Source organism: Punica granatum, chromosome 8 (assembly GCF_007655135.1).
Source record: "Punica granatum isolate Tunisia-2019 chromosome 8, ASM765513v2, whole genome shotgun sequence".
Taxonomy (NCBI): Eukaryota; Viridiplantae; Streptophyta; class Magnoliopsida; order Myrtales; family Lythraceae; genus Punica; species Punica granatum.
Window position 1 is genome coordinate 15,197,681 of NC_045134.1, and position 12,902 is coordinate 15,210,582.

At 37.5% G+C, this 12,902-nt stretch overlaps 1 protein-coding gene across 1 annotated transcript; it reads right to left on the reverse strand.

Moving 5' to 3' along the window:
- Nucleotides 1–1,414: 1,414 nt before the first annotated feature.
- Nucleotides 1,415–3,172, reverse strand: LOC116187968 (photosystem II reaction center PSB28 protein, chloroplastic). The gene is made up of 2 exons (XM_031517034.1): nt 2,816–3,172; nt 1,415–2,195 (listed from the first exon to the last, which is right to left on the reverse strand). The coding sequence occupies exons 1-2, from the start codon at nt 3,006–3,008 to the stop codon at nt 1,726–1,728; spliced, it is 663 nt and encodes a 220-aa protein (XP_031372894.1). The 5' UTR covers nt 3,009–3,172; the 3' UTR covers nt 1,415–1,725.
- Nucleotides 3,173–12,902: the final 9,730 nt, after the last annotated feature.

A 12,902-nucleotide genomic window follows, 5' to 3' on the forward strand; every position in this document is an offset into this window, starting at 1 on the left:
TTCGGTGATTTTGTTTATTATTCATTCTAGTTAAAGAACTGTTCTTTTGGCTGGTGTAACCTTCCCCATGTAACTTGGTATGTCATGTTTACTGTGATGGAATCGGTTATTCCCTTGAAGCACTGTACTTTACTTCTAGTCTGGGCAATGGGGGGAAACAAAATTACAACCACCCATAGGTTAAGAAACCAATCATAAGAAACTTGAAACACTTGAGTAGCCACACCACACCACATGCCCTCACAATGGCAGGAAATGGTTGGAGAGGGCAGTGGCAGTAGGAGCTTTCGAGACCAAGCCATCCTTGATATACATTAGGAGGATGTTTTCATGTGGTGTGGTGGGGCTGTGGACTCCCGTGATAGCTTCTTCTGTATCTTCTGGAACCACACTGTGCTGTGTGCGCGAGCAACTCCTTTCTACTAGGGAGTTAGGTGAAGATGGGAGTTCCTAATGTGAGCTCGTCTTTCAGTGCCACGGGTTTACAGATAGGAATCCATGAATTAGCCAAGAAGATGAGGGTAACAGGCCATTTGTGGAGCTGTAACAGTGTTGAGTCCTCTGAGATTGTTCTTATTGTATTTGTGTCGAAACTCTTCTTGTAATTGCTATATTAATTCCAGGGAGATGAGTGGAAGATTGGGTCATATTTCTTGGTTTACCAAGGGCTTGGAATTTGAATCAAGATCGGTTTTTTGCATCTGCAAGCTGCAATAAGAAATGCAACTGGCTGTTTCATTGCTATGGATTTTTTCTATCAGGAGTGTCTAGCAAGTCATTCTCCTGAAGGAATAATGTCGCTTTGCTTGTAAACAGAGCAACATCGAAGCCTAAACCCCTCTTTATCACAAGTTAGGGAGGAAGAAGCAGGAGACAAGAAATCATGGGTACCTCCGAGCACCTACAAACGCAGAGACAGCAAACCACAAAGCAACCCAAGATGGCAACACATAGCAGAAGCACTACCAGCAGCAGCAGCAATGGGAGCTTCTACGACCGTGCCAAGCTGCAGGGAAAAAACTGTGGAGCGGAAATGTTGATATGCCGGAGCGTGGAAGGTGATTCACAAGACTGCTGCATCAACATTTACGTAAGTAACAACGTTCAGGGCGTGAACAACTCCATTTTGGTCGGGAGTAAGGTGAAGATGGGAGATCTCGGTGTGACTCTGTCTTTCAGGGATTTGAAGGTGGAATGCGGAACATCTGACCAACACAGGAAGAGGACTAAGACTCGGAGGAAGAGAGACCATTCTCGGAGTTTAAGGGTTGGGTCTTTTGGGAGTGTTTTAGTTGTACTGTTGTTGATTCTCTTCTTTCTGTTTTCACGATAGCATTTGGTGGGTAGATGTCCGATCCTCGACTTCTTGTTTTCACCTTAGCTCGGGGCGAAGAAAGTGCAAAGGCTAGTGTACTACTCAATTCAATTCTCATGTCTAGAAAGCTTCCATAAAGAAACAGTAATACATTTCCGAGTTTGCCGTGTAATCTTCTCATCTCTGCCTTAAGCCTACAAGACCATCCCGCAACATGACCAATAAAATAGGACGCGATAAATGTAATTGCTTAACTGACACAGAGCCCGCCACTTCTAAGATGCGCGAAAAATAGTCATATTTGTGCATTTTTTTTTCAATTAAGAATATGGGAAGAAACAGAAAGGCCAAAATTAAGAACCAGTCAGTCAGATGAAAATTGGAAGCTGGGAAAGGGAATATACACAGCGTCATTTCTTGATGAACTGCAGCCCGTTCTCATTAGAGTATCGCTCCATGAATCTCATGAACCTGTCCCACTCCCGAGGCGACCGCATTATGTACTTGGCCTCAATCCCTGAAGGCTTCCCATTGACGAACTTTGCGCTCACATCTACAGACTGGAGGACCCCTTCCTCATCGATCATGTAGAATCCTGTGATTTCCCCAACGTCACCAGAAGCATCAAAGACCGAAGGTTGCTCGAACCTGAATATAGCAACGCCATTCGTACCATCCCTTGATTTGGTCAGCCTGACATCAGGGATAGTCTGCTCATCCGTCCCCTGGATGAACTGGATGGTCGGCTTGACCATCTGAATTACAGGTCTGGAAGGCTGTGCGTTCAATTTTATGCTGGCCCATTGCAGACGGGGCAGGTGCAAACTCTGGCCATAGAATACCGAGCTTGCACTTTGGTGAACTGGCGAAGCTAAGAAACCTACATAAAAGAACCAAACGGTGAATATTACCACTTATTTCCTTTGCTCGAAATCTTTTGCTTTTCCATTGCAGGTTAAGCTCATGTATATTGATATCCGGCTTCCTTTCAGGGATTGACCATAATTATAAAAGCTAGATTGGATTGGACCGGCTGATCGAGTGGGACCCAGCCAAACATTGCCATTCCGTCCAAAACACGAACTTAACTGCAACAAAGCACAGTGTCTGTTTAACTGAAGAGCGGGTACGAGACGGCTGTTTCAAGCATAATTGGAAATGTTTGGATGAATTGCATCACATATCGTAGTTGGTTTCATAAATGAGAGGCAAACGAACGCGCGGATCTGAAACGCATTTCGCCATGTTGAGATTCGATGTGCATACAATCCAAGTTGAAGGATGACAGAGGACCAACATCTGAGACCTTTCCTCTAAAGGAATATCCAACAGGCATTTCTTTACTATCTCGTGGAGCACAGAGGCACGCGGCGGCACTTCGGGAACATTATGAGCGCACCAACTCGAATTTTATCACATTATGTGTTTCTCACAGTAGGATTGTTTCAACGGCCAATATATATTTATAGAGAGAGAAAAAGGGAGAGGGAGAGTACGTACCGGAGGGAAGTCGGGGACGATGACGGGTAGAGTGAGATGGGGCACAGGAGAATCCCAGGGACCGTAACGTCGCCATTTTCAGAGAGTGAAGATAGATACAGAGAGAGTGAGATGGGGAAGAAGAGAGAAGGAAAGGGATAGGGTGGATTGTGGATGGGTGGATGGTGAGTAGAAAGTTAGAAACGTCAGCCATTCACTTGAAAGACTTGACTGATCAGTGGCGTAGCGCTACACAATTGACATTTTTTGACCAACGGTAACTGTATAACTTTTTTTTTTTTTAACCCCACCTTAACCGGCGACCTCGGCCGGGTTGCCGGCGACTGCCTCAACCCCAGATTTCTCTCTCCCGCTCTCTTTTCTCCTCAGCCACGCAATTTCAGGGATAAGGATGTTGCTGCAGGCCACCAACCATCCCCTGAGGTCACCGGTGGCCTCAGTGGTCACAGGCGTCTCACGATGGTGGCCAATGCCAGAGATAGCACAGCGCACGGGGGGAGAATTGTGACTCTTTGCCCTTTTCTTATGATATATATTTTTTAAATTTTTTTGTACTTGATATTTCTGTTCAAATAGATGGAAATTGTACGATTGAGGGTACATTTTACCCACACCATAGCAAGCAAATGTGCTAAAAAATCTATATATATATATATATATATATCTATTTATGAAAGCAAGGACGAGGTGGGCTCGAATGAATAGCCTCACGACGTTTCGTTTTTTAATAAAGCTTTCTCAATTTTTTGAGTTTTAAAAACTTTTAATTTAATTATTTTCTATTATAAAATTATCAATCTTTTGAAATTAAAAAAAATCTTTCGAAATTAAAATAATCTTCCGAAATTAAACAAAATCTTCGAAAATTAAACAAAATCTTTTGAAATTAGTTATTTTCGGTTATAAAATTATCAACAAAATATTCCAAAATTATTTACCATAACATCTTTTGAAATTTGAATCTTACGAAATTTCAAAAAATCAAATTACATTTTTTATAGATACTTTGTTGCACATTATAAATAGAAAAATCATTTTCAGAATCACCACGTTTAGCCTGAGACGTTCATCTTTTGTTTACTATCAACCTAAGACATTCGTCTTTTGCTTTCTATCAACTAAGATATTTCACACTTGGTTGTTGCACATGTAGTCATGGAGTCACTTTAAGGACCAACATGATTGGTATTACTTTTTCTATGGTTATATATGAGATGGGGTAACATTCAGTACCCATATAATATGCTAATTCTATCAACTGAGATACATATTGTATACGTGCTTACTATATATATGTTACATACTGTAATTTCTTTTGTATGATATGCTAATTCTTTAAGCTGAGAGTTATTGCAATTTCTTTTGTTCTTTAATTTTTTTTATGGTTATTTTTGTTCCATGGTTACACACTGTATATGTGCGTGTTCCTTCTTTTGAGTAAGTCACCTGGAATTGAAAGATTGTTGTGACTCTTAGAGCCTTTGATATGTTGCCAAAGTAAAAAGGAAGAACTATTTATACAATTTCTGAAACAGTTTCTTGGGGAGCTTCATTTTTTTTATCCTTTTTTCCTTTTGTTTTGTTTTTTTTTAAGCTCTGAATGTTTTGTTCTGTTAGTTCAGTCTTTGTTAGTTGTAGCTTTCCTACTCTTTCAAATTTTAATTCATAATTTCTTACTTTTGGAACTATCGTATGCAATGCATGGGTTCCACAACTAGTATATATAAAAACAGAGCTCCAAACTGAATTCTCACATCGCTACATCATCAAAAATATAAAATTGTGCATTGTTGTATTGCCAAGACATTATCTATATGCTAAGGAATTTTTTGTATTCTTTTATAAAAAAAGTATTCTCATATAGATTGTTCTAATTGAATATATAGATTACATCCACAAATAGTCCAATGGAATATATATTATACACAAGGAAGAATATACAGCAGAATATATATCTTTAAAATTTTTAATTTTTAATTATATATATTTCTCCTCAGCAAAGATAACAATGGAATATATGTATATATTCAATTTATACATAAGTCCAAACCAAAAAGATATATATATATATATATATATATATATATATATCAATCCTTACAAATATATATTGCACGGCCACATAAGTAGAAAAGACGCTCAAAACATATATATATATATATATATGCGTGTGTGTGTGTGTTTGTATATATCGATTCTTTTGCATAAATGCGGTTTGCATTATATACACATAGACGTCCTTTTCTCACAACAAAAGACATTAACGAAATATATGTATATATTCAATATATACATAAGATTATCGAAATGTATATATACATAAGTCCAAATCAATATATATATATATATATATGTATATAAGAGAATATCACCTTTATGAATATATATATATATATACATGTATACGTATAGGGGCGTAAAAGGAAAAGCAGAACACGACTTATATATAATTCTATATTTTATATATGATTTTAAACCCCTTTTCTTCCTTCTCCAAAAATTTATTTTTCTTGGTTGAATTTTGATTTGTTGAATGAACTTTTTAATGCAAATTTAAAATTGATTATTTTGATATTAATTGTTTTGACATGATCTCTGTTTCAATTCCATTATATGCGTCGCTTCAATAATTGTAGGACTTTTCTGATTTCTATGCTTTGATTATTTTTTGAGTGATCGAGATTAGGGCCACCACTACAACCATCAGGGTCAGCGACGAGCTCTGCGACGCCAAGGTCTCGGCGACCACGATGGTAGCGATGGTGGCCGGGATTAAGGCCACCGTCACCCCCTACCGCTACTCCCGATTCCCACCCTCCTATCTCTCTCTCTCCCCTTTGTTTCTTCGAAAAATACAAATGGACTGATTTGAAAAATTTTCCAAAGCTAAGGAGCAATGCTACAAATACGGTAAATATCCCCTCCAACTGAGCGCATTCAGTGGGGAGAAACAGTTGTTTTCAGACCAGTTTTTAACTTAACTTGATCAATTAAGTCATTTTAAATTGCCTTGTCCAAATAAGCACTTAATTTTGATTATCAAATACACCCTTAGTATCTCAAATTTTACTTATGCATTCTTATCGTATGACGTTTTTCATGCAATTTTACATATTATAATGAAACCCAAAAAATAATAATAAATTAATTTCTATCGTTTTAGATTCTTTTTCTAATTCCTAATTTTACATAAAACTCAATCATTTATAATATATATATTATGATCAAATTTTACATTATTTAACAATATGAATAAGTTTTGATACTTCAAAATTTTTATTTTCAAATTTCTTAGTAATCATCCGCGTAACGCTTATTCATCTAGTTTATGTTAGATGCAAAAGTGTCCCAAGCTAATATTTTAGGAGACAAAGCTTCATGTTTCCTTTTTAAATTTTTTTTTAATTAATCTATAAATCTAATAAAAAAATGTGGACTTTGATGAAGTGTTTTTGTTCTTTTTTTTTTTTGGGATAAAAACACGGACACCATGCGGAGTATTTTCGACACCAACTATGCCTTTTCGATTTCTTAATATTGTCGGGTGGTTAATTTCATTTTTTTTCATGGAACATTGTCTTTGCTTTAGCCATCTGCAATCGAGAGTATTCTCGAGACAATGTTGGATTCAGAAGCATGATATTAATAGTGTTTCGAAACTGTAGGTCTCATTTGAGGGGTTTTGCCTTATCATACTTGTATTATGGTGATGATTCGCGGAGGCTGTCTGCAATTGTACCGAAGTTTCCCTATTAATGGTATGAAACGGGTTTATAGGGAGAAGGAAGATTATTGGATTGATGACAATCCATATTTTATAATAATAATAATAATAATAATAATATAAAAGTATGGAGCTGAATAGACTGTTTCTCAAATTTTCATAATTTCTCAAATTTTCATAATTTCACTTTTTACCTTCATTAATTCATGCTCTATACATTGAATGTATCTAGGCCTATTTTAGACGTTCAATATATCTAAACCCATTTTAGACATTCGATATATCTAGATAAATCGTAATTCATTTCATGTAGTTAGACTATTTTACCATTCAATGCTAATCGACTAATTTTGATTAAATTTCCAATCTTAGGACTATGTGCAAAATTAATTTTTACTTTTCTTTGTTTATTTGTGCCTTCATCGTTTCCTATTTTTCCACTTCCTAAACATTTAGTCATATATATTATTTAATTAACTATAATCTATATACCTTTAATAAAAATTGTGAAATTCTTTAAAATGTTCTTGCTACCAATTAATCTTTTCAAAAAAATGTGTACACTACTTTTGAGTTTTTGCCTTTTCAATATATCCCAAAAATTTCCTAACTGTTCCATCTTGTAACCCTTCAACTTCAAGTTGTAACTTCTACCTTGCAACCCTTCACCTCTCTCCTCTCACCAATTACCTGCGAAAGTCCTTGGCATTTAAGACCTCGTCCAGCAATGCCATAAAATGCATAAGACGCTCTTCGGTCTCTGCCTACCTCCCCTTGGTACGCTTAAGTTTTCTAAGAGAAAGATATGCTCACAGAGAAAAACTCGTACAAACGCATGTTCTTCAAATGAGAGAAAGACACATCTATTACTAATCTATGTTAGTAAGCCTACCAATCGTGTATTTTTCACATGTAAACCTACCAATCGTGTATTTTTCACGAGTAAGCCTACCGATTGTGCGTTTTTCAAATGTATAGTTATCAATTATGTCTCTTTGACTCGCCTGTGAATTGTGACATTTGACTTCCCAAAACATACTATTGTAAATACAAACATTCCTCGCCAAGACCCATAGACCCAATCCTGTCCATACCAAAACATGCCCACCTAAAAAAAGAAAAAACAACAATCTGTTTTGGTGACTAGTTCCCCCCATGGAACTGCCGCCGCCCCCCCCCCCCCCCCCCCCCCCCCCCCCCCCCCCCCCCCAACCATATGTACTGTTTCGGCCGTCGCTCCTTCAAGCATCCCCCCTTTGCCCTTTCAACCACTCTTCATAGAGCGCATGGTAGTTAACACCTTCATCTTGTTGCTTGGCCATTTCCTCCTAGCAGAGGCATTTTCCACTGCGGGCATTTTCTTCCAACCGCATGTTTAAAATACATCGTAAAACTGGAACGCACACTATCTGCTCTTCTTGGGGTCCGTGCTCTCTCTCTCCCCTACACAGGAATAGATCTAAAAATTTTGTTTAAGGAAGGCGAAATCCAAAGAAATTTTGTATCGTAAAGTCAAGGGGGAAATGATAATTTCATTGGAAAATTGATAAAGTCGATAATTTCCAATATAAATTTCAAAATTTTTCCCCCAACACCTAATCCATCCTGCTCCTACACACTCTATTCTTCCACCTGATCGTTTTCTTCTTCATCACTCTCCACTGTACGATCTCCCGCAGTCTTCTCTTTTATCCATTTTGTCTTTCAACGATGACCCAAAGACACTTCTCTTTCTCACCTGTCATCGGGGTTGACTGGGAGGGGCTGTTCGCTGACCGTTGGGATGCCCGAGGCCTCTGTCTACAAGTTCGAGCGAAACTAGAGATGGACTGTGGAGCCGAGAAATACCACCTTAGGTAGAGAGAAGTCTTTTTTATTTTTTTTTCGTTTCTTTTATTTTTATTTTTATTTTTTACTTTCTGGGCTAACTCTATGGAGATGAATGGAGGGGAGACGATGTCTTTCTTAAAGTGCAAACTGTCAAACATCAAATATTTGTAATTGCAATCCTTGCAACTGAGATGTAATTATTATAAATTAATGCTTCTCTGGAGGATGGTTCGATAGAAAAGTCTCCACTTGCTCATAATTTCTCAATTTTTTTTTTTGCATTTCAATTTGAGTTTATGCCATATCGAATTGTTGCATAAAAATAATATTTCGAGGTGATTAAATTTTATATTATCCTATTTCGTAATGATGACATTTAAAAAATAAAATTGTTACTGTTGATACATGTTATCACACATGAAAAAATTGAGAAAGAAATCACAAGTTTATATGAGACTTGGATCCAACAACCTATTAGCTTAAGCTTTTAGGTTGCAGATGGGCTCAAGTCTGTTCTGTGTAGGCCCAAGTGAGTATTTTAACATGGTATCAGAGCGGGTTATACTTTCGCGAACTCGTGTGGACTCACACCACGCCAGATTCGGTTTCGAGGCAAGCCAAAATTGCACCTCATGTTAATGGGCCCACTAGTAGTCAGGTCCAGTTTCGATGTAGCTAAAGGTGTACCACTAGTTAGGCGCGAGTGTGGAGCTCGAGGCTAGTTTGATATTTATCCCCCTTTCACGAGCACGTAAGATGATGTCCGGCTCGTTGTCAGTTATTAAGGGCGGGTATTTAAGGGCACGTGGCACGTGTTAGACCACACGTTGCCACGTGAGAGCGGGTGTTAAGACATGTTATCCCACATTGAAAAATTGAGAAATAAACCATAAGCTTATATGAAGCTTGGGTCCAACAATCTATTAGCTTAATCTTTTGGATTGCAGATGGGCTCAAGTGATGCAAATCGTAGCACGATTTCAAGGAATCCAGTTCAAGTTCCAATTGGACCGATTACGCGGCACGAGCAAAGAAGTTTCAAGATGAACTCAACGGCCTGATTCAAGAGGTTTGGGCTCAAGCAAATTTGTGGAGGCCCATTGGACATGAACCACGTGATCAACAAAGATCCATTAACATGATTCAAGTTATAGAAGATTTCGGACAAGGCTAAATTCAGCAAGTGTTTGAGGAAGCTTCTAGAAAATTTGATGATCAAGAGAAGATATCATCAGATTTGTTTAAAGTTTAAATCGCATGGAGATATTCTCGGGATATTTAGATTTCATATCTTTATAGATTATAGATTATGTAATATCTCTATCGATATTTTAGGTTTTATTTTCCTTATCTTTAGGAGGAGATATGGCCAGATTATGATTAGTTTATGTCTATATATATTCATCTTAATGAATTTTTAATAAAAATGAACATTCAGAAAATTGTGGGAGTATTCTCTTTGGTTCTTAAAGAACTAATTCGAACTTATCGGAAGTTTCCGTGGTGTTCATCATCGACTTATCAAACGGCTTTCCATCACCGTTTATGGCATCATCATTGACTTATCAAACGGCTTTTCACCACCGTTTGTGGCGTCTTCCTATATACCGAGGTTCTTGTTTTGCAATAACAACGAGTTGAGGTCAGTTATACCAAAGTTCTTGTTTATGTTGTAAACAACGGGTCGAGGGTTTGTCAATCAAATCTGATCGTGGAACGATCTTGGGTTCCTTTAGTTGTCGGGTCTCGTAATTCTTGGCGAGAATCGCATCATTTGATATCAGAGCATCATGCTCCAAATTAGGTTTTCGTTTCAATTTGCTGAGCTTCGTTTCGTCAAGTTTGTTCTTTCTAGATTGTTGTTAGTAAAAAAAAAAGTCGGCAAAAAAAAAGAGCTGAAAAAAAATCAAAACAAAAGAACGAAAGAAACAAAAGAAGTTGTTGTAGTCAATTTGGTCCAAATTATTTGCATCAGACCATTCTAAAGTTGTTATTTCTTTTTTTTTTGTGACTACATTGATTCTGTTCCTAGAATTACATATAATATTCTGCTATATATTTCATCCTTCATAGTAGTTGCCTTCCCTCTTTTTTCCTTTCTTCCTTAAATTTCCTTCGACCATTAATTTTCCTTGATAAGTTCTTGGCGAATTGCTGCTGGAAATTTTGGAGAATTGTTCGTTTAGTTTCAAAAGAACTGAAAGAGAATTATCGAGTGGAAAAAGGCAGGAGTGGTGAGAACATTAGAGGGTTAAAAGCCACGTTTGTTTGAGTGAAAACACGAGTGTAGAGTGATTCACATTCTTGAGTGTAAACACACAAGTGAGAGAATTGTGAGGTCCTTTCCTTCTAACTTTGTTTTACAACAATCATGTCTCACAGCAGTGCTAAGAGTATTGCCGAAGTTACTACGAAATATTTAACCCTTAATGCATTGATATTGGTGGTAAGGAGAGCATTGAGCTTGCAAACGAAAGGAATTGAGGAAGTGCAGCGGGAGAACATCTTTCACTCCAAGTGCTACATTAAAGACAAGGTATGCAGTGTGATTATTGATGGTGGTAGTTGTACTAATGTCGCAAGCACAACAATGGTGGAAAAATTGGGACTACCCATGCTGAAGCACCCCAAGCCATACAAATTGCAATGGTTATATGATAGTGGTGAGATAAAGGTGGCCAAGAAGGTGTTAGTTGCATTTCAAATCGGTAAATACGAAGATGAAGTGTTGTGTGATGTAGTACCGATGCAAGCGAGACATTTGTTGTTAGGGTGTCCATGGTAATTTGATAGGCGAGTGAAGCGTGATGGCTTTACGAACAAATACTCATTTGTACTTAATCAACGATCAATCACTCTTGTACCATTGACACTACAGCAAGTATATGAGGATCAAGTGATATTGCAAAAAGAGAGTAATCAAAAGAAATAGAGTGAACATAAGAAAAAGAGTGAAAATCAGAAAGAGGCCGAGAAAAATGAGAGAGAAAGAAAATCAAAATTCGGCAATTGAGAGAAAATTAGAGATAAAACAAAAGAATTTCTATGCAAAAATGAGTAAAATTAAGTGAGCAATGTTTTCAAATCAGCTGATGATTGTACTTTTATACAAAGAGGCATTTTTCAACACTAACGAACTTGACCTCGCTCTGCCTAGTTCTGTTGTTTCTCTTTTGCAGGAGTATGAGGATGTCTATCCCGAGGAAACACCACATGGGTTACCTCCAATCCGAGGGATTGAACATCAAATTGATTTTGTTCCCGGTGCAACAATTCCAAACCGACCAGCCTATAGGAGCAATCCCGAGGAGACAAAGGAGCTTCAACGGCAGGTAAGTGAGTTGTTGGAGAAATGGTACATGAGGGAGAGCATGAGCCCATGCGCTGTTCCGGTTATATTTGTACCTGAGAAGGATGGGACGTGGAGAATGTGCGTTGATTGCCGAGCAATCGACAACATAACGATAAAGTATCGTCATCCTATTCCTCGCTAAGATTATATGTTAGATGAGCTGCATGGTTCTTGTATATTTTCTAAAATTGTTTTAAAGAGTGGTTATCATCATATTAGAATGAAAGAAGAAGATGAATGAAAAACTGCCTTTAAAACAAAATATGGTTTGTATGAATGGTTAGTTATGCCTTTTGATTTGACTAATGCTCCAAGCACTTTTATGAGACTTATGAATCATGTTTTGCATGCATTTATAGGTAGATTTGTTGTTGTCTACTTTGATGATATACTCGTTTATAGGAAATACTTAGATGATCATAAGGTATATTTGAAATCTGTTTTAGATATGCTTAAGAAGGAAAAGTTATTTGCTAATTTGAAAAAGTGTACTTTTTGCACCGATAAGCTTGTATTTTTTAGATTTGTTGTTAGTGCACAAAGTATACGGGTTGATGAAGAAAAATGTACGTGCAATTCAAGAGTGGCCCAGTCCTACAAGTGTAAGTAATGTTCATAGTTTTCATGGACCTGCTAGTTTTTACCGGCGGTTCGTGAATGACTTTAATAGCATAGCAGCACCATTTACTGAAGTGATCAAGAAGAACGTTGGATTTAGATGGAGAGAAGAACAAGAGAAGGCGTTTCAGGTAATCAAAGAAAAGTTGACAAACGCTCCTTTATTGTCTTTACCTAAATTTTCTAAAACTTTTGAGATTGAATGTGATACTTCAGGTATTGGTATAGGTGCCGCTCTTACGCAGGAAGGACGACCAATTGTTTACTTCGGCGAAAAATTAGGCGGGGCAGCCTTAAACTATCCAACTTATGACAAGGAGTTGTATGCATTGGTTCGGGTTTTAGAGACGTGGTAGCACTACCTATGACCTAAGGAGTTTGTGATACACACTGATCATGAGTCCTTGAAACACTTGAAGGGCCAACACAAACGAAACAAAAGACATGCTCGATGGGTGGAGTTCATTAAGACGTTTCCATACGTCATTTGGTATAAGCAAGGTAAGGAGAATGTGGTCGCCGATACACTTTCTCGCAGATATGCATTACTCTCTACACTTGAT